Below are 22489 nucleotides of genomic sequence, written 5' to 3'. Positions count from 1 at the left end.
ATGATGTGAACGGGTTGGGGAAATGTGAGTTTGTGTTTTTGAAGTGTTTTCACATTTTATCAAAAGTTTGGCAGTGCAATGTGGTACTGCAAAAAAAATAAGTTTTTCAATCTACTATTAAATAGTTGTGCCACTGGTAAATGTCTACAAAATAGAGGACTTTAGCTTTATTTTTTTTAAGAATAAACTTTTTTTGTAGTTTCCAGATGTGTTGTGGCTGCCATTGTGTTGGTCAATTCAGACCTATTACCGATGGATACAAAATCAAGCGTAGCAGTAAAAATATAAACTAAAAATAATTAGCCCAAACAATCTTCAGTAAAGTCTAATAATTGCAGCAGGACACTCAAGGCCAAGTGCACAACACCTTCAAATAAGCTGATAAATTAAAATAGTGCAGTGCAAGAAATATTCATATATTAAAAAACATATAAATCTTATAAAATATGTAAGAGGAAGTCCAAATACATTTCTATAAAAAGAGGTAGTGTCTCTAGATTGAACATGCAGGTGTTATATAATATGCAGCACCTCCACCATACACACAGATGGCCGCTCACCTTAGGGCCATGACCCCCCCGAAGGAACAGGATGGTCAAACAAACATTCCCATGAAAGGATCTAATAGTCTCCCAATGGTCTGAGTAGATCCGAGGCAGACAATTTCTCTGTGGGGTCCTGGATATCAATATAAAAGAAAATAGAATCTCTGTTATATAATCATTTATTCAATAAATGTAAAAGCACTTACAATTCTGCCACTTGTCACAAGTACACAAACAAGCGCTCTGTGTATACAGGGCCGTCTTTAAGGTAGGGCAAAAGGGCAGCTTCCCTGGGCCCTGTCATTGTTGTGGGGCCTACAAGAGCTGTCTCATACTTGCCAACTATCCCAGTTTAAATTCCCTTGTCCCTTGAATTTTAGTCCTGTGCTGTGTCCCAATATCTCAGTGCGAAGTGCTGGTACTAATGCTGCCCAGCTCTGCCATATTGTTGTGTACAGATGACTCACCTGTAGATAATGTGTTTACATGTAAATAACCATCATTCATATGTAAATAGTGGCGGCATTACTAAGTAAATAGCTGCGGCCGGCGACATTGATATGTAAATGAAGGTGGTATTCATATGTATATGATGCCCCCCTGCAGTGAGGAGATGATGTGCTGTAACCTCTAGCGACCAATCAGTGAGCAGTATTACTGTACAGTAATCTCTAGCAACCAATTAAGAAGCAGAAATAATTTGCTGTAACCTCTAGTAAGTAATCAGTAAGCGTCAGTAAGCAGTAATGGTATGCTGTAACCGCTGGCAACCAATCGCAATTGCTGCCTAATCTGATACAGTAAACTGATTAAGTCTACTATTTATTGTATGTCTCAGAGCAGGTGGAGAGTGAAATTACATGGGGGGGCCCAAGAATTTTTTTTCCCAGGGCCCAATCAATATTAAAGACGGCCCTGTGTGTATAAACATATAATCCAGTAAGATCATAGCGGATGACGTCATGCGTGGCTCCTTCCACATACACGTTACTTCCTGGGCAGGACTTTGTCAGTGTGGTTTGTGCTAAGCGGCTTTAAATTTATTGAATAAATTATTATATAACGGAGAGCACCAAATTCTTGTATTTTTGCTTTTATATTGATATCCACGATCCCACGGAGGAATTGGCTGCCTCGGATCCACCCAGACCATTGGGAAACGATTGATCCCCTTCATGGGAATGCTTGTTTGACCATCCTGATGGTTCAGGGGGTCGTGGTCCTAAGGTGAGCGGCCATCAGTGTATGGGGTGCTGCATATTATATGATATATATATATATATATATATATATATATATATATATATGTGTGTGTATATATATATATATGTATATATATATATATATATATATATATATATATATATATATATATATATATTGTATATGTTCAATCTAGAGACACCACTTTGCACCATCTGGGATATTTTTTTATGAAGTTTTTATTATGGAAATTTATTTAGACTTTCTCTTATATATTTTATAGGATTTAGATGTTTTTTAATATATACATATTGATTGTGGTGCTTTTCATTTATTAGTAAAAATGTACTTAAAAAAAAGCCTTTTACTGCCTCACATTAGGGTTGCTGCTGCACTTAAGACAAGCTAGAAGTAAAAGTTAAAAAATCAGTTAGGGTTACATATCCAAAAGTTTGTTGCAAAAATACGTAGTCACTGATGTTGTCTGTGAAAAACGCACTGTCATGTGCCAACCACATATACCATATTTATCGGCGTATAACACACACCCCAAGTTTAGGAGGGAATTTTAAGGAAAAAAACTTACATTTAAATTCCCATCAATGCAGCCTTATCAGTGTCCATCTGCAGCCTTGCCTATCATTGCAGTCTTGCCCAGTGTCCATCTGCAGCCTTGCCCAGTGCCTTTGCAGCCTTGCCAATCTCTTTGCAGCTGCTGATTATTTAAAATTGGCGCCGATCTCCACTGACTGTGAGCGGAGATGAGCAAGTACCGGCGACATACAGAAAGCCGAGTTTACTCGGCTAGACTCGACTCCTCTCGCAGTCCCGCCCATCTCTGCTGACTGTAATCGTAGATGAGCGAGCGCCGGCGGCATACAGAAGGGCTGAGTATATATCAGGGGCAGGACATGCGAGAGTAAACTCGGCTTTCTGTATGTCGGTGGCGCTCGCTCATCTCTGCTCACAGTCAGCGGAGATCGGCGGGGATCGGCGTAAAACACGCACCCACGCTTTTCCCCTGATTTTAAAGGGAAAAAATGTGTGTTATACACCGATTAAATATGGTAGCTAGCATAAAGGCATCTTCCAAGCATGTTATTGAAAGGATTTCTGTTTTCCCCATGTCACCCTCCAAGTCGCATTAAAAAGTGGACACTTACCTCTCTGTATGTTTTTTTTTTTTTTATATTTTTTTTTTTTAGTTTTGGAATGGTATTTTCCCCCTTTGGCCTGCTCAGCTCTTTATGCCCTTTGTTGACAATTCCTTGAAATTAGCCTTGAAAATGTCTAGAAATTATTATACCAAATAACCCCTATAGACTTCAATAAAGTTCAGTATTAGATTCCCAATTTTTGGACTTCTGTGCAGGGTTCAAGCCTGGAAGATGGGCCATAGTTGTTTTTTTAAGCTATTCTGCTTGATTAAGAAGGAGGCTGCGCAAAGTTACAATTGACCCTCAGGCCAGACTTTGAACATGCCTGCTTTACACATTTCTTCACACCTACCTAAAATTTCTGCACAACACCCACTAGCTTCTTCCCACAGTACCTAGGTGAGGATCATGTAATGAGTCTTTGAGTGATGTCTCTGGGAATGATTATGTACTGTGCTGGATATTCTGCATTCCCAGAATACCAAAGGTTGGTGACCTCACCCTCAGCTTTGCTGTAGCTTGGGTAAGGTAGTAAACATATTTACAAATCTTTTTCCCCATAGCGTTTTCTTTTCACTTCAATGTGGCCATTTTTTGTTATGGGGTGAGGCCCTGTTGTATCAAGCAGACCTTGCTTTTTATCACAAGGTTTGTTTTAATAAAAAAAATTTAAATCACAAAAAATGCATTTTTAAGCCCAACTCCATACAAGACTTTAATTGGGGTACCCACCGCGTGTCTGCTAAGCAGTGCTTTTCTTTGCATGTCAGAAAATCATGCGATTTTGTGCATGTTCCTGACATGCATAGATAGGAAACTAGCCCCAACTAATCCAAACATGTATTTATTCGGGCTCATTATACAGTATGTTATTATTGCTAGTGTCTCTGAACACCCTGTCATGCTACAACGGGAAAATAGAACTTTATTATTATTATTATTATTGCTAAATATTATTATTGAAGATTATTATTGTGGTTGTTATACCAGAGCCTAAACATACATGATGGAACATGAGGCATGCCATTAATCCACATAGTATACATTTATAAATTACATCAGATCAGAACATGACGTCTTACTTTAGTGATGAATCAGCTTCCAAATTATATGCGATATATCTGATTTTCCTGACACAAAGTTTCCAACTCATCGATAATGTGTACTGTGAGTATGTGATATACCTTACATATGTTTTGTGAAACTTATCAATATACATTTAAAGGATATAAAAACCCAAATTTTCATATTCCTGATATGTGCCTGCTGTGCCATGCACGTGTGTGAAAAAGTATTCATGTTCTCTTTGTATTGCTTCCTTTGTGTGAAATCCCTGATTGTCCTGCCAGTCCATCTGCTTTCCAATTAAAAACTGACCACACTAAGCAGGAGAACACACCGTGGTTAGTTCTCTAGCTATGTTGAGAACTCAACCCGCTCTCCTCCAATGAACAGACTTGTCCTGACCCCCCCCCCCACCCCAAAGTTCAGTGTACTGACATTTCTCCTCTCCAACCTCCTATTGAGCTGAAAACAGAGCTTATGTGGTCACTTATAAAAAAGGGTAAAAAGTGTTGATAATGGTGTTTTTTGTTTTTTTGTTTGTTTATATCTATACTCAAGTGTTTTGCCTTTTATTTATATTGGAGTGATTCCAAAGGCAAATTTTTTCTTTTTTTTATTACAAACATGTTATACTTGCTCTGTGCAGTTGGTTTTGCACAGAAAAGCCTGGATCCTCCTCCTCTCGGGTCCCTCTTTGCTGCTCCTGGCCCCTCCCTCAGCTTGCTACAGGGGGCACCCAAGCTGAGTCAGAGCTCCATGTATCCATTCAGACAGAAAGCAACCTGACCGCCCCCTCCCCAGATTGGCTGACTGACTTTGATTGACAGCTGCGGGAGCCAATGGTGCCGCTGCTCTGTCTCAGCCAATCAGGAGGAGTGTCCCGGATGGCTGAGGGGATCGTGGACATCGCTGGAGAGAGATGGGGCTCAGTTAGGTAATTAGGGGGGGTGCTGCTACACACAAGTTTTTTTTTATCTTAATGAATAGAATGCATGAAGATAAAAAACGAACCTGCCTTTACAACTCCTGTAAGCCAAATGGGTTGTTTTGCAAGGTTTACATATTCTTTGAAGAGATTTATCCGTTTTTGCTCTTTTTTTTTTTTTAAATGAGTACAAAGTAAATTTTTTTTTAAATTAAAATAATAAAGATGTTTGTCCTTACCTACTCTGTGCTATGGTATGACACAGGCCCCTTACCTCCTCTTCTCAGGTCCCCTGCTGGCACTCTCTGCTCCTTCTCTTCTTTGTGTGACCCCATAGCAAGCCCCTTGCTATGGCAGCACACATGTGGGCCTGCTCCCAAGCCGGGTTACGGGTTTCCAAATACACACGCAGCCTGGCTTGGCCTCGTCTCCACACTTCCACCTCACAAGATTTGATTGACAGCAGCTATAGCCAGTCTTGACAGTGCAGAGAAGATTAAGATTTGAATATTTGTGTGATGCAGGATGCTTATATAATGAAAAGAGTTTCATTCAGATTGCCATTTAGCAATCTTCCCATAAAGGAAACGATGCCCTAAGAGATTGGAGCAGGCTGTGAAGATTCTATGAGCTAAAACATTACAGAGTCTCAGGCGCAAACTTTATTACAGCACGGGGGGGCAGTGTGTACAGGGAAGGGGGGGGCAGTGTGTACAGGGAAGGGGGGGGGCAGTGTGTACAGGGAAGGGGGGGCAGTGTGTACAGGGAAGGGAGGGGAGTGTGTACAGGGAAGGGGGGCAATGTGTACAGGGAAGGGGGAGCAGTGTGTACAGGGAAGGGGGAGCAGTGTGTACAGGGAAGGGGGGGCAGTGTGTACAGGGAAGGGGGGGCAGTGTGTACAGGGAAGGGGGCAATGTGTACAGAGATGTGTACAGAGGGGGGGAGCAGTGTGTACAGGGAAAGGGGGGCAGTGTGTACACGGAAAGGGGGGCAGTGTGTACAGGGAAGGGGGGGCAGTGTGTACAGGGAAGGGGGGGCAGTGTGTACAGGGAAGGGGGGCTGTGTGTACAGGGAAGGGGGGGCAGTGTGTACAGGGAAGGGGGAGCAGTGTGTACAGGGAACCAGGTAGTGAGAAAAGGGAGTGGGAGCAATTTTTAAGCCATGCCCATTATTTAGCATAATTTAAATACATCCACATTTTGCCTTGGTGCACTACTCCACAGGTGGAGATCTTCCTAATGTGTCCCTAGTTCTCAAATCCAAAAGCTGGGAGGTTTTCAGATATACAACTATGAAGCTGTAGACACAGAAATCCTAGGCACTGAGAAAATGCACTTCATGAATCAAAACAAAAGGTGAATTTTTCAGGATAGTGCTTAGGCAAAAGAAAAATTTTCCCTAGAACATTGCAGATATTCACATTTGGAATTCAGGTCTTCTTTAGTGGCATTTTTAAGTAATGAATTACTTTAAACTCTTATCGCCGGCACCCCTTGGCCCTTAAAGTGGTTTATGATGCCAGGGACAGGGCTTAATGTCATGTGACTGGCGTGATTGGCTGTCACGGTGGCCACGTGATCTGAAAACTCCCAACTTCTCCTTTCGATTAGGCGATGGCATCAAGGGGTTAAAAAGATTCTACCTTTAGACTGTACACACTAGACACAACCATAAAATATGAATTCTGATTGATTAACCACATGCCGACCAGCGCACAACGATGTACGTCGGCACACTGGCACGGCTGGGAAAATGGCTGTACAGTTACGTCCCCTTAAAATCGCAGAATTGTGGGTTTCCTCAGTGACCACGCCTGTGGGTCAAACGGACTCTATGTCTGTCGGGGGCCCGTGATCGTGTCACAGAGCGGCAGAAAGGGGAGATGCCTATGTATACAAGGCGTTTCCCTGTTCTGCCTAGGGACATGACCGAGATCTACTGCCCCGTCATCGGGAGCAGTGATTGATGTCATGTCAGTGGTAGCCCTTCTCCCCCACAGTTAGAATCACTCCCTAGGACACAACCCCTTGATCGCCCCCTAGTGTTTAATCACTTTAATACAGGGCACTTATAGTTTCCATTGTAATCGGGGATATTCCTCTAGGGAGACCTCTGAACTTCATTGGAATCCAGATGGTCTGATTCAGGACAACTTTACTCATGTTATCTTCCAGTAATACCCATTTTTTATATGGGGCATTGTAAACCCAATCCAAAATTATCCTCACTACCGCTGCTATATGGTATTTTTGAAAGTCTGGAAGGGATATCCCTCCCTTTTCCTTAGGTCTACTCATTGTCTTATAGGAAATACTTCCTCTTCTATTCCATATAAATTTCTGGATCAAGGATTTAATAATTTTAAAATAAGCCTTTGGGACATTAATCGGGAGACTTTGGAAGATATATAAGGTATTTGGGAGGATCATCATTTTAATTACACTTATCCTACCGAACCATGACAGTCTATGTGCTGGATATTCTTTGAGATCTTGTTTAATTCTATTTAGGAGAGGGAGAAACATTAAGAACATGGGATAAGGTACTTAAAGGTACAGTAGGACAAAATAATAGCCCCCTAATGCCCCTGTCAGGAAATAATTATTTTCCCCCGGGGAAAGAAAATAAAATGTTCTTAAAATGGACCCATAAGGACCAACTGAGATTAAGGGACGTGATAAAAGTAAATAGCTTGTGTTCTCTAGCGGAGTTACGAGAGAAATATGGTAGAACACCGTGGGACGGATGGGGGTATAGACAACTCCAACACTTTGTAGAGTCCCTCCCTAAACCTCTCCGCTTAGGAGATAGCCTAAATCCCTGGGAAAAACTGATTGACTGAGGGGGATTGGGTAGACAGGGGATCTCTAAAATATATAGGATCTTAATAACTTTGATGGAGGATGAGGCTATGTCATCTCTGGGGAGATGGGAAGGCGAACTGAATCAATCAATTTCGGAAAAATTGAAAGGGAAAGTCATGGACTATATCCATTCCACTTCAATGGATACAAGGACAAAAGAAATTAATTATAAATTAATGATTAAGTGGTATTATGTCCCATCTAAAATGCATAAAATGAATCATGACCTATCACCCTTATGTTGGAGAGAATGTGGGAAGGAGGGAACTCATGCCCATATATGGTGGCAATGTAGCTTAATTCAGTCATACTGGGAAGAAGTGCTGGGCCTAATTAAAGAGATTGATGGGACAGAAATAGAACTGGATCCCTGGAAATGCTTGTTCCATGCGACCGAGGGCCCTAGGGAAAAATATAGGACAGCACTTACCCCATTTTTGCTGAATGCAGCGAAAGCATTGATTCCGAGATATTGGAAAGTAAAGGAAATACCAGGGGTAGGAGAATGGTTCAGGGAAATGGATAGAATGAGGATTATGGAAGAACTAATACATCTTCAAAGGGGGGTAGGAACAAGATTCCAGGATACTTGGAGGAACTGGCTGGAATTTAGAAAGTCCTCAACTTATTTGGGAATTACGGGGGATGGGGGGGAGCGTCTAGGGGTCTGTCGCTGGATGTCTCCATAACCCATGCCTTTTTTTTTTCAAGGGGGGGGGGGGGGAATTGGTGGCAGGGGGAGGGGGGCACAGGGAGGGGGGATTTTTTCCCCCTCCCCCATTTTTTTTTTTTTTATTAAGGATCGATCCGGTCGGGTACCCAATGTGAACTTTCTTATCCCTTATTTTTTTATGAATGTTGATAATGTGGAAATAACATGAATGCTAAACAAAGTGATTTGTAATAGTATGTATAAGAAATATTTTTTACTGTTTTTTGTAAATGTGGAAAACGAAATAAAAATACTTAAATACAGGGCACTTATACACCCTACTGCCCAGACCAATTTTCAGCTTTCATCGATGTCGCACATTGAATGACAATTGCGCGGTCTTGCTACACTGTACCCAAACTAAATTTTTATAATTTTGTTCTCACAAATAGAGCTTTCTTTTGGTGGTATTTGACCACCTCTGGGATTTTTATTTTCTGCTAAACAAATAAAAAAAAGACCAAAAATTTTGAAAAAACATTTTTTTTTGTTTGATTTACAAAACTTTGTAAATAAGTAAGTTTTCTCCTTTACTGATGGGGCTGCAATGACGGGCACTGATAAGGCGGCACTGATGGGCACTGACGAGGTGGCACCAATGAGGTGGCACTGATGAGGTGGCATTGATGGGCACTGATGGGCACTAATATGCGGCACTGATGGGGCACTGATAGGTGGCATTGATATGTGGCACAGGTGGGCACTTATAGGCGGCATGGATGGGCACTGATAGGTGGCACGGATGTACTGTAATGTATGTCACTGGATGCCAATCGATGCCAAACAATAATGCCTGCCAATCAGTGATGCCCATTGTGGGCAGTGATTTGTATCTATTATGGGAATTGGCATCCAATATGGGCACTGATTGGCATCCCTGGTGGTCCAAGTGGCATCCCTGGTGGTCCTAGTGGTGTCCCAGGTGGTCCAGTGTGGGCATCCTTGGTAGGGGGCTGCGCTGATAATGGATCAGCACAGACCCCCCTATCAGAGGAGCAGCCGATCGGTTCTCCTCTACTCGTGTCTGACAGGCGCAAGTGAGGAAAAGCCGATCACCAGCTCTTCCTGTTTACACTGTGATCAGCCGTGACTGGACATGGCTGATCACATGGTAAAGAGTCTCCGTCAGAGACTCTTTACCTAGATCGTGTTGCAGGGTGTCAGATCGGTTAACCCCTTCCCTGCCAGTTTAATTTACACATTAATCAGTGCATTTTTATAGCACTGATTGCTGCATAAATCACAATGGTCCCAAAATAGTGTCAAAAGTGTCGGATGTGTCCGCAATAATGTTGCAGTCATGATAAAAATTGCAGGTTTTTTTTTTTAATTTGTTATCTTTATCTTTTAGACTTACAGGTCATCAGCTATGACTCTTATCTCCCTGCTAATAAACCAAATCATCACACCAATGCTTATGACTCTAGTGACCCAATCTTCAGACGAGGACAACCATTCACCATGACATTCAACTTTAACCGAGCTCTTCAGTCAGGAGAAAATATCATATTTACCTTTGATATTGGTAAGTCAATATTATCATACTATAAAATACCAAAAATACCAACAACCATTTATATAGATAATGTGGTTGATTTACTAAAGACAAAAGGGCTGTTCACTTTGCAGGGGAATTTTCCACCGAGCTTGGTGTATGAGTTGAAGCTCTGCCGACTTCCACCATCTGATCATGGGCAAGCAAAATAGAGTTTTATAAATTTCCCTTCCATGCGATTGGGTATCTTTTGTGATTGGGTACCCCTAAACAGAATTACGGCAATTGGCTTCTTTTTCTTTTCAACAGTCCTACCCCCATAACCACCATTCCGGCTTAGGCCTTAATGACAAATCATTAGTGCTGCAGTTCGATGTAAGGTTGGAGTCTGACATGGACTATGATGTGAGGAGGACTGAGCTGGGGACGTTAACCTAAGGGGGACCTTACTCGACTTACCAATCTCTTTGATGGACTAGAAGTGGTAGTAGTTCTAACAAGCTTCACACAGTTCCTTTCTCTAGAGACCAGAAACAGGGGTTTGCCCATCATAGGATTCAATAAATGAGCAAAATATGGACACAGTTTGAGACATAAGGTGCATCCTGCAAATTCTTATTCCAAAGTGTTTGACACAACAAAAAAGGTCACCTTGACCAAACATGCTCATATCTCAATGTTTCAATGGGCAAGATTTCTCAGTGCTCTTCTGTATGTACTTACCCTAAGGCACCCTTAACACTTGTGTCAAAAGATTTTCAGAGACATTTGACAGGCACCTGTTTTACGCGTAATTGCCAATGCATTGTACACTTGAATGGGTCATGTTTGGCTGGTTTACTGCATACCTTATGTGGCATGCACTGCAACTCAACTGTAATTCTAAATAAGCCCTTGAAGGAGAAGTCCAGCCTGAGCTTTTTAAGCGTGGCTTCTCCTAAGGGTCACAGGAGTGCAATTCGTTTCGCACTCCTTTGACCCGTTTTCAGCAGAGAGTAGTCTGAAGTCTACTCTCTGCTGATGTCACCAGGATCAGTTGACTTCCAAAGTCTGAATCCACTAGCTGCCTTGACTGATGGCAGTCTCAGCGGCTCAGTACTCCAATGAGTGTGGAGGAGCAGAGCAGGAGAGATGCTGACTGACAGTCAGCAGCTCTCCACTCGGGAGAGGTGAGAGAACCGAGACATCGGCGGTGTTCGATGGCTCGGTTCTCAGTAAAGAGGTGGCGGGGGACATATGCAGCATCAGCTGCATTCACCTAGGTAAGTATGAATAGAAAAAATATCATTCTTCCCTTTTAAGAGTTGGTCCAAATTAAAAACTTTACACTGATCAGCCTTAAGATTATGACCACCCACCTTATATTTAGTTGGGGCCCCCTTTGCCACTAAACCAGCCCTTACCTGTTGAGGCATGGACTCCATTAGACCTCTGAAGGTATGCTGTGGTATCCGGCACCAGTAGCAGATCCTTTGAGTCTTACAAGTTGCGAGGTGGGGTGCAAATTTCTGACACCTTTCCATAGGAACCAGCAATAATTTTATCAGCAATTAGCGTTAGTAGCTCTTCTATCGGATTGGACTACATGGGCCAGTCTTCGCTCCCCCTGTGCATTAATAAGCCTTGACCAACCATGACCCTGTTGCCTGTTAGTAAGTTTTCCTTCCTTGGACCATTTTTGGTAGGTCCTGACCATCCCAGTGGTTTAGTCATTACAATTAGGCTTGTGTCAATATCTCTCAAATTCTTACATTTGCCCATTTTTTTCTATTTTCAACACATAAACTTCAGGGACAACATATTCACTTGCTGCCTAATATATCCCACCCACTTTCAGGTGCCAGTGTCCCAAGATAATCAATATTCTTCACTTTACTTGTCAGTAAGTGGTTTTTGTTAGTATAGGCAAATGTCAGGCTTGGCTGGCAGCCAAGCCTGTCTGTTTGTTTGGTCTGGGTTGGGAGTAACTCAGGCAGAGCTGGGTGACTCACAGGAAGCATCACTGAGACCTCCCACATCTTTTCAATAATTTCTGCAATCTGGAAAGGAAAGGAGACAGGAGAGATGGAGCTGCCTGGAGTGTTCTGATGAGCCCTGACCAATCCCCAATCTGGATTGGCAGGGGGCAGGCCTCCTCAAATACTCGGGGTCAGCCCAGCTGGGGAGGAGTAGTTTGGGTGGAAGCTGTTGATGGAGTGCTAGGCTGTCGTGGCCTTTGAGGGAGCTCCCCGGTCTGGAGTGACCTTGGGTGTGAGCTTGGGTGCGGTCAGGACCCTCTCAAGACACACCGAGGGCTGGTGATTAACACAGTCAGGAAGCACTGGGGAGGTACGCCTGTGAGGACTGGGAGATTGCAGTCTGGGATGGGTGCAGAGCCAGTGGAGTGGACTGTGATGGCACGAGAAGTGGAGGGAGGCAGCTGCAGCCAGGAGGACTGGCAGGACCTGAAGAGGTGGTGCTGGAATCAGTAGCCACGTGGACAGCCAGCATAGGGACTAACCATATTTTTGCTACACCATAGGGGCCTGAAGTCCCTGCCTGCAAAGGGCATTTGCTTTGGGACTGGTGAGGGCAGTGTCAGGCCTGTATATCAGCACTAGCTGGTCCTGGAGAGTGAGATCAAGAGCCAAATAAAGTGCTGGAGAGAGAGAGATCAAGAGTTGAGTCTGTGCTGGAGGAAGTTGTATGTACTGGAGATGTATATAGTTTAGTCCCTACATTTTCTGCAATCAACTGGGCATCTCATATCTACCCTATCCTCATACAAGTTTAATCCCCTCAATAAAAATACAAAAAAAGCGCATTGACTGTTTTCTGTCTGGGAGTGACTGAAAATAGTGTGTCTGTCTGGGTAGGGTGACAGACGGACCACAACTACAAGCCGCCCTTACTGGGGTACCGCTACATACACTTGTGTATTTAACTAAAATGTCTGATGTTCCCTCTCCTCTAGGTCCTTCTCCATCAGAGAGCTACAGAACAAAAGCAGTGATTCCTCTGTTTGGGGCTGGAAATAAGAGCTCATGGAGTGCGATCTTGCTATCCAACAGCAATAATAGCATTAGTGTGGCTATAAACAGCCCTTCGGATGCTGTGATTGGACATTACATTATGAGTATTACTGGAAACTCTGGCAGGCCACAGCCCATTTGTGGACTGTATCTCCTCTTTAACCCTTGGATTCGAGGTATAAAACATGCAGCACGTTTTTAAACCATTTTATCGGTATGTTAATGAATAGTTGGTGTTTATGTTTTTTCCTAATTTCCAGAGGATGATGTATTTTTACCTGATGAGAGTGAAAGACAAGAATATGTTCTGAATGAAAAGGGAGTGATATTTGTGGGAAGTGAACATAGCATCTCACCTCTGTCTTGGAGCTATAATCAGGTATTTAGAGTATAATATAAATCTTCATGGCTTACATTGGTGTAAAACTGAAACGGTAGCTGGTAACTGTACTATGTTAGTTTGACAGGAGCATGCTTGAGATTTGTCTTACTATAATGGACAAGAGTGTTAACTACAAAAAAGACCCAGTTTTGGATGTTTCCCAAAGAAATGATCCGCTCTATGTATGCAGGGTAGTCCATGGAACGGTGAGTTTTAACCTACATTACACATCATTTGCACATAGACATGATGTAACTAAACAAGAAGTCAGGACTGGCCAAGATGGCTGTGGCTAGAAATACTAGGGGGTGTATTTCAAAGTGATTTCTCTACAAAATAAAGCATGGAGATATGGCTAGAGGTGAGTCTGTTTTGAACCCTTGGCGCCCTTTAAGGGGTTTGCTATGCCAAGAGGTGGGTAGGGCTTATGGCCAAGTGATTGCCGTGATTGGCTGCAACAAAGTCGGAAAAGTCCAGATCGCAAGTAGCAATTGGGAACTCTCCGTGAGCTGCCGGTCACTGTGCCGGAAGTGCACAAGGAGAACGCTCTCAGCACAGCGCTGTTGGCGCTATCGGATGCAAACATGCAGCTGTTCGGTGCCAAAGCCCAGCCGCCGAAAGGCCGCATATTTGCATGCGCTCTGCGCCAACTGGTTAAGTATTAAAAATTATTTCATGCCATTTTCAGTCTCAGGTGCTCAGATACAGTTTAGCCTCTTGCTGCCAAATCACGTACCCAGTATGTCAATTAACTTCAAGTGGTTTTACCGGAAGTGATGCCTGCAGCCACAGGCATCATCCCGGTACTGTTTTTTTAGAGGCAATGGTCGGCTCTCTTGTAATAAGAACCGGAGCAGCTAACCAGCCGCTGAGTTATTACACCGTCTTCCGCAGCTTGCAACGGGAGACCCGGGCTACTAGTCAGCACGTCAGCACGTTAGTCGGCTAGTGGGAAACTCAAAGAAAGCCAGGATTGGCTTTGATCAGGTTGCCGCTATGGTAAACTGGAAGCGATGACATGACATCACTTGCGGTTCACCATCCTCTTATTGGCGATCTTGGCATTTTGAATGTTTTCAAGTGCAAAGGAAGGATTTGGGGTCTTATAGACTCCAGATCCTTCCATAAAGAGTACCTGTCACATTCCTATTTTATTTGTTATATTTACAGTTGCTTTAATTATTATTTATATTTTTTTATTACATTTATTGCTGTCACAAGGAATATAGAATTAAAGCAACAGTGTAAAAGTATAACAAAATAAATATAAATTATTAACCAACAAAAAGTGTTTTGTGCCCCCATCCCCTCCATGCTAGCGCGCAAAGGCGGACGAATGCTTTGATCCCGCACGCACACAAGCTGCGATCACCTATTTTACATGGGGTATTGCTGAAAATGTCGACTCATGGACAGTACTTCTAGCACTAGACCTCCTCTGTAAATCTAAAGTGGTAACCTGTAACGGCTTTTAAACCATCGCCTATCAATAGTAAAATTACAATTATAGCATCCAGCTGAAGTAATGTTTAAAAGCAAGTTCAACCACTTGACCTCCTGAAAATGTAGCCCCCCCCATTTAACTGACAATTGCATGGTCATGCATTAAAACTAACTGACACTTTTGACAAATTTGTGGAAACCAGTGACACTAATACAGTGATCAGTGCTTAAAATATGTACTGTCACTGTACTAATGACACTGGCTGGGAAAGGGTTAAACATCCAGGGCGATCAAAGAGTTAAATGTATGCCTAGACAGTGTTTTTGTTTACTATACATGCTGCTTTTACTAGGGGAAGAGATGGATTTGAGTCTCTACTTTGCAGAAACACAGAACAGAACTCTGCTTTGTTTTCATACTTTGCATGATGATTGCCAGGTGCCAGCGGATATCAAGTGCCCGGCAGATCGACTACTGCTGTGAATTTTCATAGCTGAAGAGGCGCGCTGGTGGCATGCACTCACCCCCTGCAGGCAGAAATGCCAAATCACGTATCTATATGTGATCTAGCTCACAGCTGCCGCCTTGTAGCAGTAAAATCTGTCTAATGTTCTAGTAAGTGAGGAGAAATCTTTGTAATGAAAATTCAGATAGCAATAAAATCCACAACGTAGTTCTAATCCTTCCCCACTGTATCCAAAACTAAAAAAGTTTTGGCTGGATTTAGAAAATTAAGTTGGCTAGGAAAGTCTATAAAGTGGGAATACGGACTCTGGGGTTGATTTACTAAAACTGGAGAGTGCCAAATCTGGTGAAGCTGTGCATGGTAGTCAATCAACTTCTAACTTGTTCAATTAACACCCATTCATTTCAATGGGCAGGGCAAACGGCCCCAAAGATGCTGCTTGCAGGACTTTTTTTCCTGTCCTACAAGCCCACCGTCCCAGTGTGAAAGCACTCAGGATTTCACACTAGGGTGGCTTGAGAGCCACTTTTTAGGTGCTTTACAGGCACTATTTTTTAGCGCTAAACCGCCTGAAAAGTGCCTTCAGTGTGAAAGGGGTCTAAGCATTGTTAAAAAACAAAAACACAAAAAATAACTGGAAGCTCTTCTTGCTACTTGCCTGTCTGCTTGGCTAATGTCTAAATGCACCTTAACATTACCTATGAAAACCATAGTTTTCTAAATAACTTGAGAGTTTATCTAACTGGCCTCTCTCTGTTTTTCACATACTGTATCTGCAAGTTGAACAGTAAAGATGAAAATGGGGTTCTTGTGGAAAACTGGAGCGGGTTCTATGACGATGGGATCTGTCCCACCAGCTGGAATGGAAGCTCTGTAATCCTAAAAGATTGGTATTATAAGGGTTTTAAGCCTGTGAAATATGGACAATGCTGGGTATATGGTGGATTACTCTGCACAGGTAAGAAGACATCTACATACAGTTTTAATTGCAGCATGCTTTATTTAATCTAATAAATACAGCTTGAGACAAAATAAATTATCTTTAATAGTCCTTGACATTGAGTCCTGGGGCCCTCCCGTCCCTTCTGTTTTGAACTATATTGTAATTGTACTGTCCCCCCTCTACTTTGTAAAGCGTTGCACAAACTGTTGACGATATATAAATCCTGTATAATAATAATCCAAGTGGCTTACTCAGTTCCAATGAGTGTCAGGAACATACACTAGTATTTATAGTCACAAGGGTTGCTCAGTGTCCTTAATCCAATCACCATGGAATGTGTCAAGGCAGACATTGATTTCCAGGAGCACCATGGAAGTTATGAAAGTATGTGAAACCACCTTGTTCTAAATTTATGATGCAATCACACTGGTGCCATGAAGCTGGGACATGAGCTAATTGTTACAGTTAACTAAAGGTATAAATTGTAAAATTGCAAGGTTGTTATAAGTAGGTAATAAATGGTGTTCAAAGTTGCCGCCCTTGTTTAAGGATGGTTGTATCAGTTTGAAGTAGATGGCCTTTTTCAGATGTCTGCTGTCCAAATAGTCAGGGCCGCCATCAGGGGGGTACAGCCGGTACACAAGTAAGGGGCCCAGGCATCCAAGGGGCCCCGAACCACGGGTCACAACCCGAGCCATCTTTAACAGGAGGCAGCTGATGTCACAGCGGACCGGTTTTCAGGATGCAGGAAAGGGTGGAGAGGTAGGCGGATCCCATGTGTGTGAGTTGGGGCCCACTGTCTGGCACTGTGCGGGGTAGGGTGAGGTCAGCTGCCAGGTTGGAGGGCCCCATGGAGGAGGACATCAGGGGGGAGGAGCTCCCCCGCTCTTCTGTGCATACAGGTCGGGGCCCGCTGTCAGACAGGCTCTGCTACTTTCAGGTACTAGTGTGCGCAGGGGTGGGTGAGGCCAGTTGGTGCCAGTGGAGGGCCACATGAAGGAGCAGGTCAGGTTGGAGAAGTCCCCCCACTCTTTCTTGCAGCTGTCGCTGGAGATCCTGGTGGAGATGGGACACAGGCTCAGCTACACCTCCTGGCACTGCTGACAGGTGAGAGCTGGGAAGAATGGTGCTTTCTTAGGTGTGTGTGACACTCCCTCCCACCTGTCCCGCTGCCTCCACCTGTCCCGCTGCCTCCCACCTGTCCCGCTGCCTCCCACCTGTCCCGCTCCCTCCCACCTGTCCCGCTCCCTCCCACCTGTCCCGCTCCCTCCCACCTGTCCCGCTCCCTCCCACCTGTCCCGCTCCCTCCCACCTGTGACACTGCCTCCAACCTGTCCAGCTGCCCCCACCTGTGACACTCCCTTCCACCTGTCCTGCTGCCCCCCACCTGTCCCGTGGTCCCCCACCTGTCCCGCTCCCTCCCACCTGTCCCGTGGTCCCCCACCTGTCCCGCTCCCTCCCACCTGTCAGGCTGCTCTTCTCCTGTGACAATCCCCCCTCCTCCAGTTTTGCTGCCCCCCCCGCCTGTCCCACTGCCCCCTCCTGTCATGCTGCTCTTCTCCTGTGACACTCCCCCCTCCTAACCCACTGCATGCCACCTGTCCCCCTGCTCCCTTCCTGTCCCACTTCCCACCTTCTGTGGTAGGAGAAGATGGGACTGGAGGGGGAGGAGGAAATGCGATGGAGGAGATGGGACTGAAGGAGGAGGAAGAGGACTTGGGATAGAGAACATGGGATGGAGAAAAAGAAGGACATGGGCTGGCCAGTGGGTGGATTCCATGGGACAGCCAGTGGGAGGGCCCTGGGGAATGTTGGCGGTCAGGCCCAGGGGGCCCAGGCCTAAAACTGTGTAAGTGGCCCCACAATTTCTGATGGCTGCCCTGCAAATAGTACACCACATTGTTCCTGAAAGAATGTCCCTTTTATTTAAGGTGTAGGAAGACAACTAAGTCCTCCTTTGCTGGTGACTGGATTAAGAGGATTGAGTTACCAGTGTGGCTATATTGTATATGTTAGGGTATGTTTCGGACTCTAAATACAACTGAAGAAGGCACTTGGATGAGGGTTAAGAGGTCTTCAATATTACAGAACAAGGCCGAATAAGTGCAACATATTACCACTAGCTTTCAGTTTTATACATTTGTATCAAGGGAACCATAGTGTTTATTTTTGGTGCCATTACTTTTTTTTTTTTTGACACCAATTATTTTATATTTGCAGTATTGAGATGCTTAGGCATTCCAACAAGGGTCATCACCAATTTCAACTCTGCCCATGACAAGAATGCAAACCTGTTTCTAGATATGCTTTATGACAGCCATGGAACAAGCAATGAACAGGATATGATATGGTAAGCACAAGGGTATATGAAATGGAAACTAGATGAATCAAAATGTTTCACTGTAGATAAAATAACTTCCATAACCTGCATTTGTCTGAAGGTCCATTCAGCTCTGTGGTAATACATGCATTGCAAAAGCTTTAGTGTACATTAAAATGTACTGCGCTATTGTAGTCCATAATGGGTACTGACAGTGATAGTGGGTTCAATTGCAGAAAAACATGGTCCTGCAGAATCATTCCTCATTGCCATTGCAACCCACATAATACCTTGTATTTCTCTACAGTGCAATGTAGCACAGCCAAATCGCAGGGCATGTTTAGAACACTGCTGCTAATCATTTTTAACAGATTTACAAAAAATAATTTTCTTAAGAAAACTGTATGCAGAGGCATGTTGCTATACATAGTGAAAATTGATTTACATACACTTTACGCTCAATATTACATAATATTCTTATACATATCCTTTCAGGAATTTCCATGTCTGGAATGAATCCTGGTTCACCCGTAAGGATCTAGGCCCAGCCTATAATGGTTGGCAGGTTATGGATGCAACACCACTGGAGTTAAGTGAAGGTATAAATATTCAGATTGAGATTGTTTCTGTTTATTTCACAGTTGTACTGCTCGTTATTTTTAGCTATATGGAAAATATATTGTGATAAGAGCCAATAAACTAAAAAGAGGATTTACCAACTCAGACAAGAATATCAGCTGAAATATAAATACCAAAAATAAGTATTTAATTATTTGATATTGAATATAGGTGTACACCCTGACTGGATTACATTTTGATTTACTAAAACTGGAGAGTGCAAAATCTGGTGCAGCTCTGCACAGAAACCAATCAGCTTCCAGTTTTTTTTTTGTTTTTTGTTTTTGTTAAAGCTTAAAGGGGTTGTAAAAGGTGTTTTTTCACCTTAATGCATCCTATGGCTCCCACTGCTGTCAATCATAGCCAATGACGCGGGTGTCGGGGGGAGGGGACGAGTCCTGCATTCGGCGGCTATGGATGCGGGAGTACGCCCGCAAGGTAACCCCCTCAGGGAAGCGCTTCTCCGAGGGGGTTATCAGAAGTGGGGAGGAGCCATAAGAGACCCGCCAGGGGACCCCAGAAGAGCAGGTGTCACTCTGTGCAAAACACGCTGCACAGTGGAGGTAAGTATGATGTTTGTTATTTAGAAAAAAATAAAAATACACTTACAATCACTTTAACCACATGCTGACTGCCACACGCCGATTTACGTCAGCAGAATGCCATAGATCTATCCCCTATTTTGTAGACGCTATAACTTTTCCACAAACCAATTAATATACACTTATTGCAATTTTTTTTTTTACCAAAAATATGTAGAAGAATACATATCGGCCTAAACTGTGGAAGAAGCTCGATTTTTTTTTTTTTTTTTTTTTTTATATATATTTTTTTGGGGGGATATAATATAGCTTTTTTTTCAAAGTTGTCGCTCTTTTTTTGATTATATCGCAAAAAATAAAAACCACGGAGGTGATCAAATACCCCCAAAAGAAAGCTCTATTTGTGGGGAAAAAAAAGAATGTCTATTTTGTTTGGGTACAATGTCGCACGGCCGTGTAATAGTCAGCTAAAGCGATGCAGTGCCGAATCGCAAAAAAAGTCCTTGGTCAGGAAGGCAGTAAATCCTTCCGGGGCTGAAGTGGTTAAGAGAACAAAGTTAAGCAAAAAGGTAATTGGCTACCATTCAGAGCTGCACCAGATTTTGCACTCTCCAGTTTTAATCAACCCTATAGCATGCTTAAGCACTGTGTATGAAATTGTATTTATATAATATACTTGTTTTGACCTTTTTTTTAAATCCTTTGTTGCACACTGGTGCTGCTGATCATCATTGGTAGTTAGTATGGCAGCAGCTCAGCAGCTGACCCGCATGGTGCCCAAGGTTGTAATGCTACCCAGTAATGCTTATGCTTAAAGCAGAGTTCCACCCATTTAAAAGTCAGCAGCTACAAAAAGCGTAGCTGCTGACTTTTAATAATCAGACACTTACCTGTCCTATGGTACAGCGATGTGGGTGCAGAAAGCCCGGCTCCTCTGCCCCTCCTCTTTGCGGCGCCGGCATTCTAATTGTGGGCACCTGGCTGTGGATGGGCACATGCTAGCCGCACTGTGCACTGTAAATGGCCAGGCTATCTTCTGGGGGGACCTGTGACATGTCCCATAAGATTGTAGGGAGGGAAGGGGGAGAGTTGATCTTCCTTCTGGCGCCGTGGAGCCAGAGGAGGAAGTGGGAGCTGAGTGCCTGTAAAAACAGGATACCCGCCCCTCCTCCCAAAAAATAACATGCCAAATGTGGCATGTCAGGGGGTCATCTGCACTTAAAGTTGGAAGTTCAATTTTTGGGTGGAACTCTGCTTTAATCCACTCGCTGGCTTGTTGACACTTTTTTTGGGCAATTAGAGGACATTTTTAGCCATTTTGCCAAGGCACCCCTGGTGAACCCAGAAGGCACCCCAGCATGCGCCACACACTGGCACATGATTGTATGCTCCAAATACACAGTATCTGCATTCAGAGCATTAGCCTGTACTTGGGTGTGTGCTTTTTCCAACACCTAGCACATAACTGGAGGCCATGCCGTGCGGCCCATGTACAGCCATGTTTAGGAGGACTAAAGAGTCTATATATTGGCATGGCAATCTCTACACACCGTAGGGCTTCAAAAAAATCACCTTGGGTTGTGGTAGGGATGAGTAATCAAGATTTGAAGAACCATACCATAATGTTCCATCCCAAGCACATATATACTATATTACCAAAAGTATTTTGATGACTGCCTATACACGCACATGGCATCCCAGTCTTAGTTCATAGGGTTCAATATTGAGTTGGCCCACCCTTTGGAGCTATAAACGGCTTCAAATGTCCTGGGAAGACTGTCCACAAGGTTTAGGAGTGTGTCTATGGGAATGAAGAGCATTTGTGAGGCACTGACGTTGGAGGAGAAGGTCTGACTTGCAGTCTCCGCTCTAATTCATCCCAAAGGTGTTCTATCGGGTTTAGGTCAGGATCAGTCAAGTTCCTCCAGCCCAAACTTGCTCATCCATGTCTTAACGGACCTTGGAGCAGCAGGGGAATAAAAAAAGTTAAAGTGGTTCTAAAACCAAGACATGTTTTACCCTAATGCATTACTTGCATTAAGGTAAAAAATGTCTCAGTGGTTGTATCGCTCCCTCACCTCCATTTATATATACTTATGTGTACGCAGCAGCGTTTATTATTTTACTATAAAAATAAAATATCCTTTGCTACCACTTTATGAATCTGTTGCTGGGAAGGAGGCAATTGAACTTTGCAGGCAAAATGCAGATTCACTTTAAGAAGAGCTTTAATATATTTGGCACTTCTGTGGAAGACCGTTTAAAGTGATACTAAACACACAATGTTTATGTTGATTTCACTGTAATTATTTTAATTTAAAAAATCTAAGTACCCTTTTCCTGATCAGCATACAATGGTCACCTGACCCAGCTCTTTCCCAGCCTGTCTGCAGGAAAACAAGCAGGAGGAGCTTCTAGTTGCTGGTCTGCTGCTGGTCACATGTTCAAAATAAATGAAAGCCTTTTGAATACAGAGTAAAAATTAATATCAATAAACTGTTTTACATTGCCATACAAATATATATTTGAAATTAAATCTTTATAGTTTTTTTGGTAATAACATGGTGTGGGCAGATTTCTGACAGTCACAGGTTGTCATGCCCCTTTAGCCTGTGTCTTAGAATAAGAGGGAGGCGAAGCCTCAATTAATCTACGTGTAATATCCCACCCCCATTGTGTTTAGTAACAGAAATCAAAGAAAAACACACTGCTCCAGGCAAATCTTCAGGTGCAGATTGATGACAGGTGCAGACCATGGCTCACCACCATCCAATGCAAATAAAATAAAGAAATAGTC

General features: G+C 43.3%; 1 protein-coding gene across 1 annotated transcript in view; it reads left to right on the top strand.

The window, feature by feature from the left end:
* The window catches only part of LOC143935365 (protein-glutamine gamma-glutamyltransferase E-like), a 53280-nt gene that overhangs the window by 12934 nt on the left and 17857 nt on the right, over positions 1-22489 (top strand). Inside the window, exons 2-8 of the mRNA XM_077459186.1 lie at positions 9823-9996; positions 12920-13153; positions 13238-13356; positions 13437-13565; positions 16050-16227; positions 18433-18562; positions 19028-19131. Coding sequence (XP_077315312.1) covers positions 9823-9996; positions 12920-13153; positions 13238-13356; positions 13437-13565; positions 16050-16227; positions 18433-18562; positions 19028-19131 — 1068 coding nt within the window. The remainder of the gene's footprint in view (positions 1-9822; positions 9997-12919; positions 13154-13237; positions 13357-13436; positions 13566-16049; positions 16228-18432; positions 18563-19027; positions 19132-22489) is intronic.

The sequence above is a fragment of the Lithobates pipiens genome, unplaced genomic scaffold, assembly GCF_037356315.1.
Source record: "Lithobates pipiens isolate NorthernLeopardFrog02 unplaced genomic scaffold, aLitPip1_a1.2 Scaffold_28, whole genome shotgun sequence".
In the NCBI taxonomy this organism is placed as follows: Eukaryota; Metazoa; Chordata; class Amphibia; order Anura; family Ranidae; genus Lithobates; species Lithobates pipiens.
The sequence above is the reverse complement of the archived record's forward strand: the minus strand, read 5'-3'. Positions and strand labels throughout refer to the sequence as shown.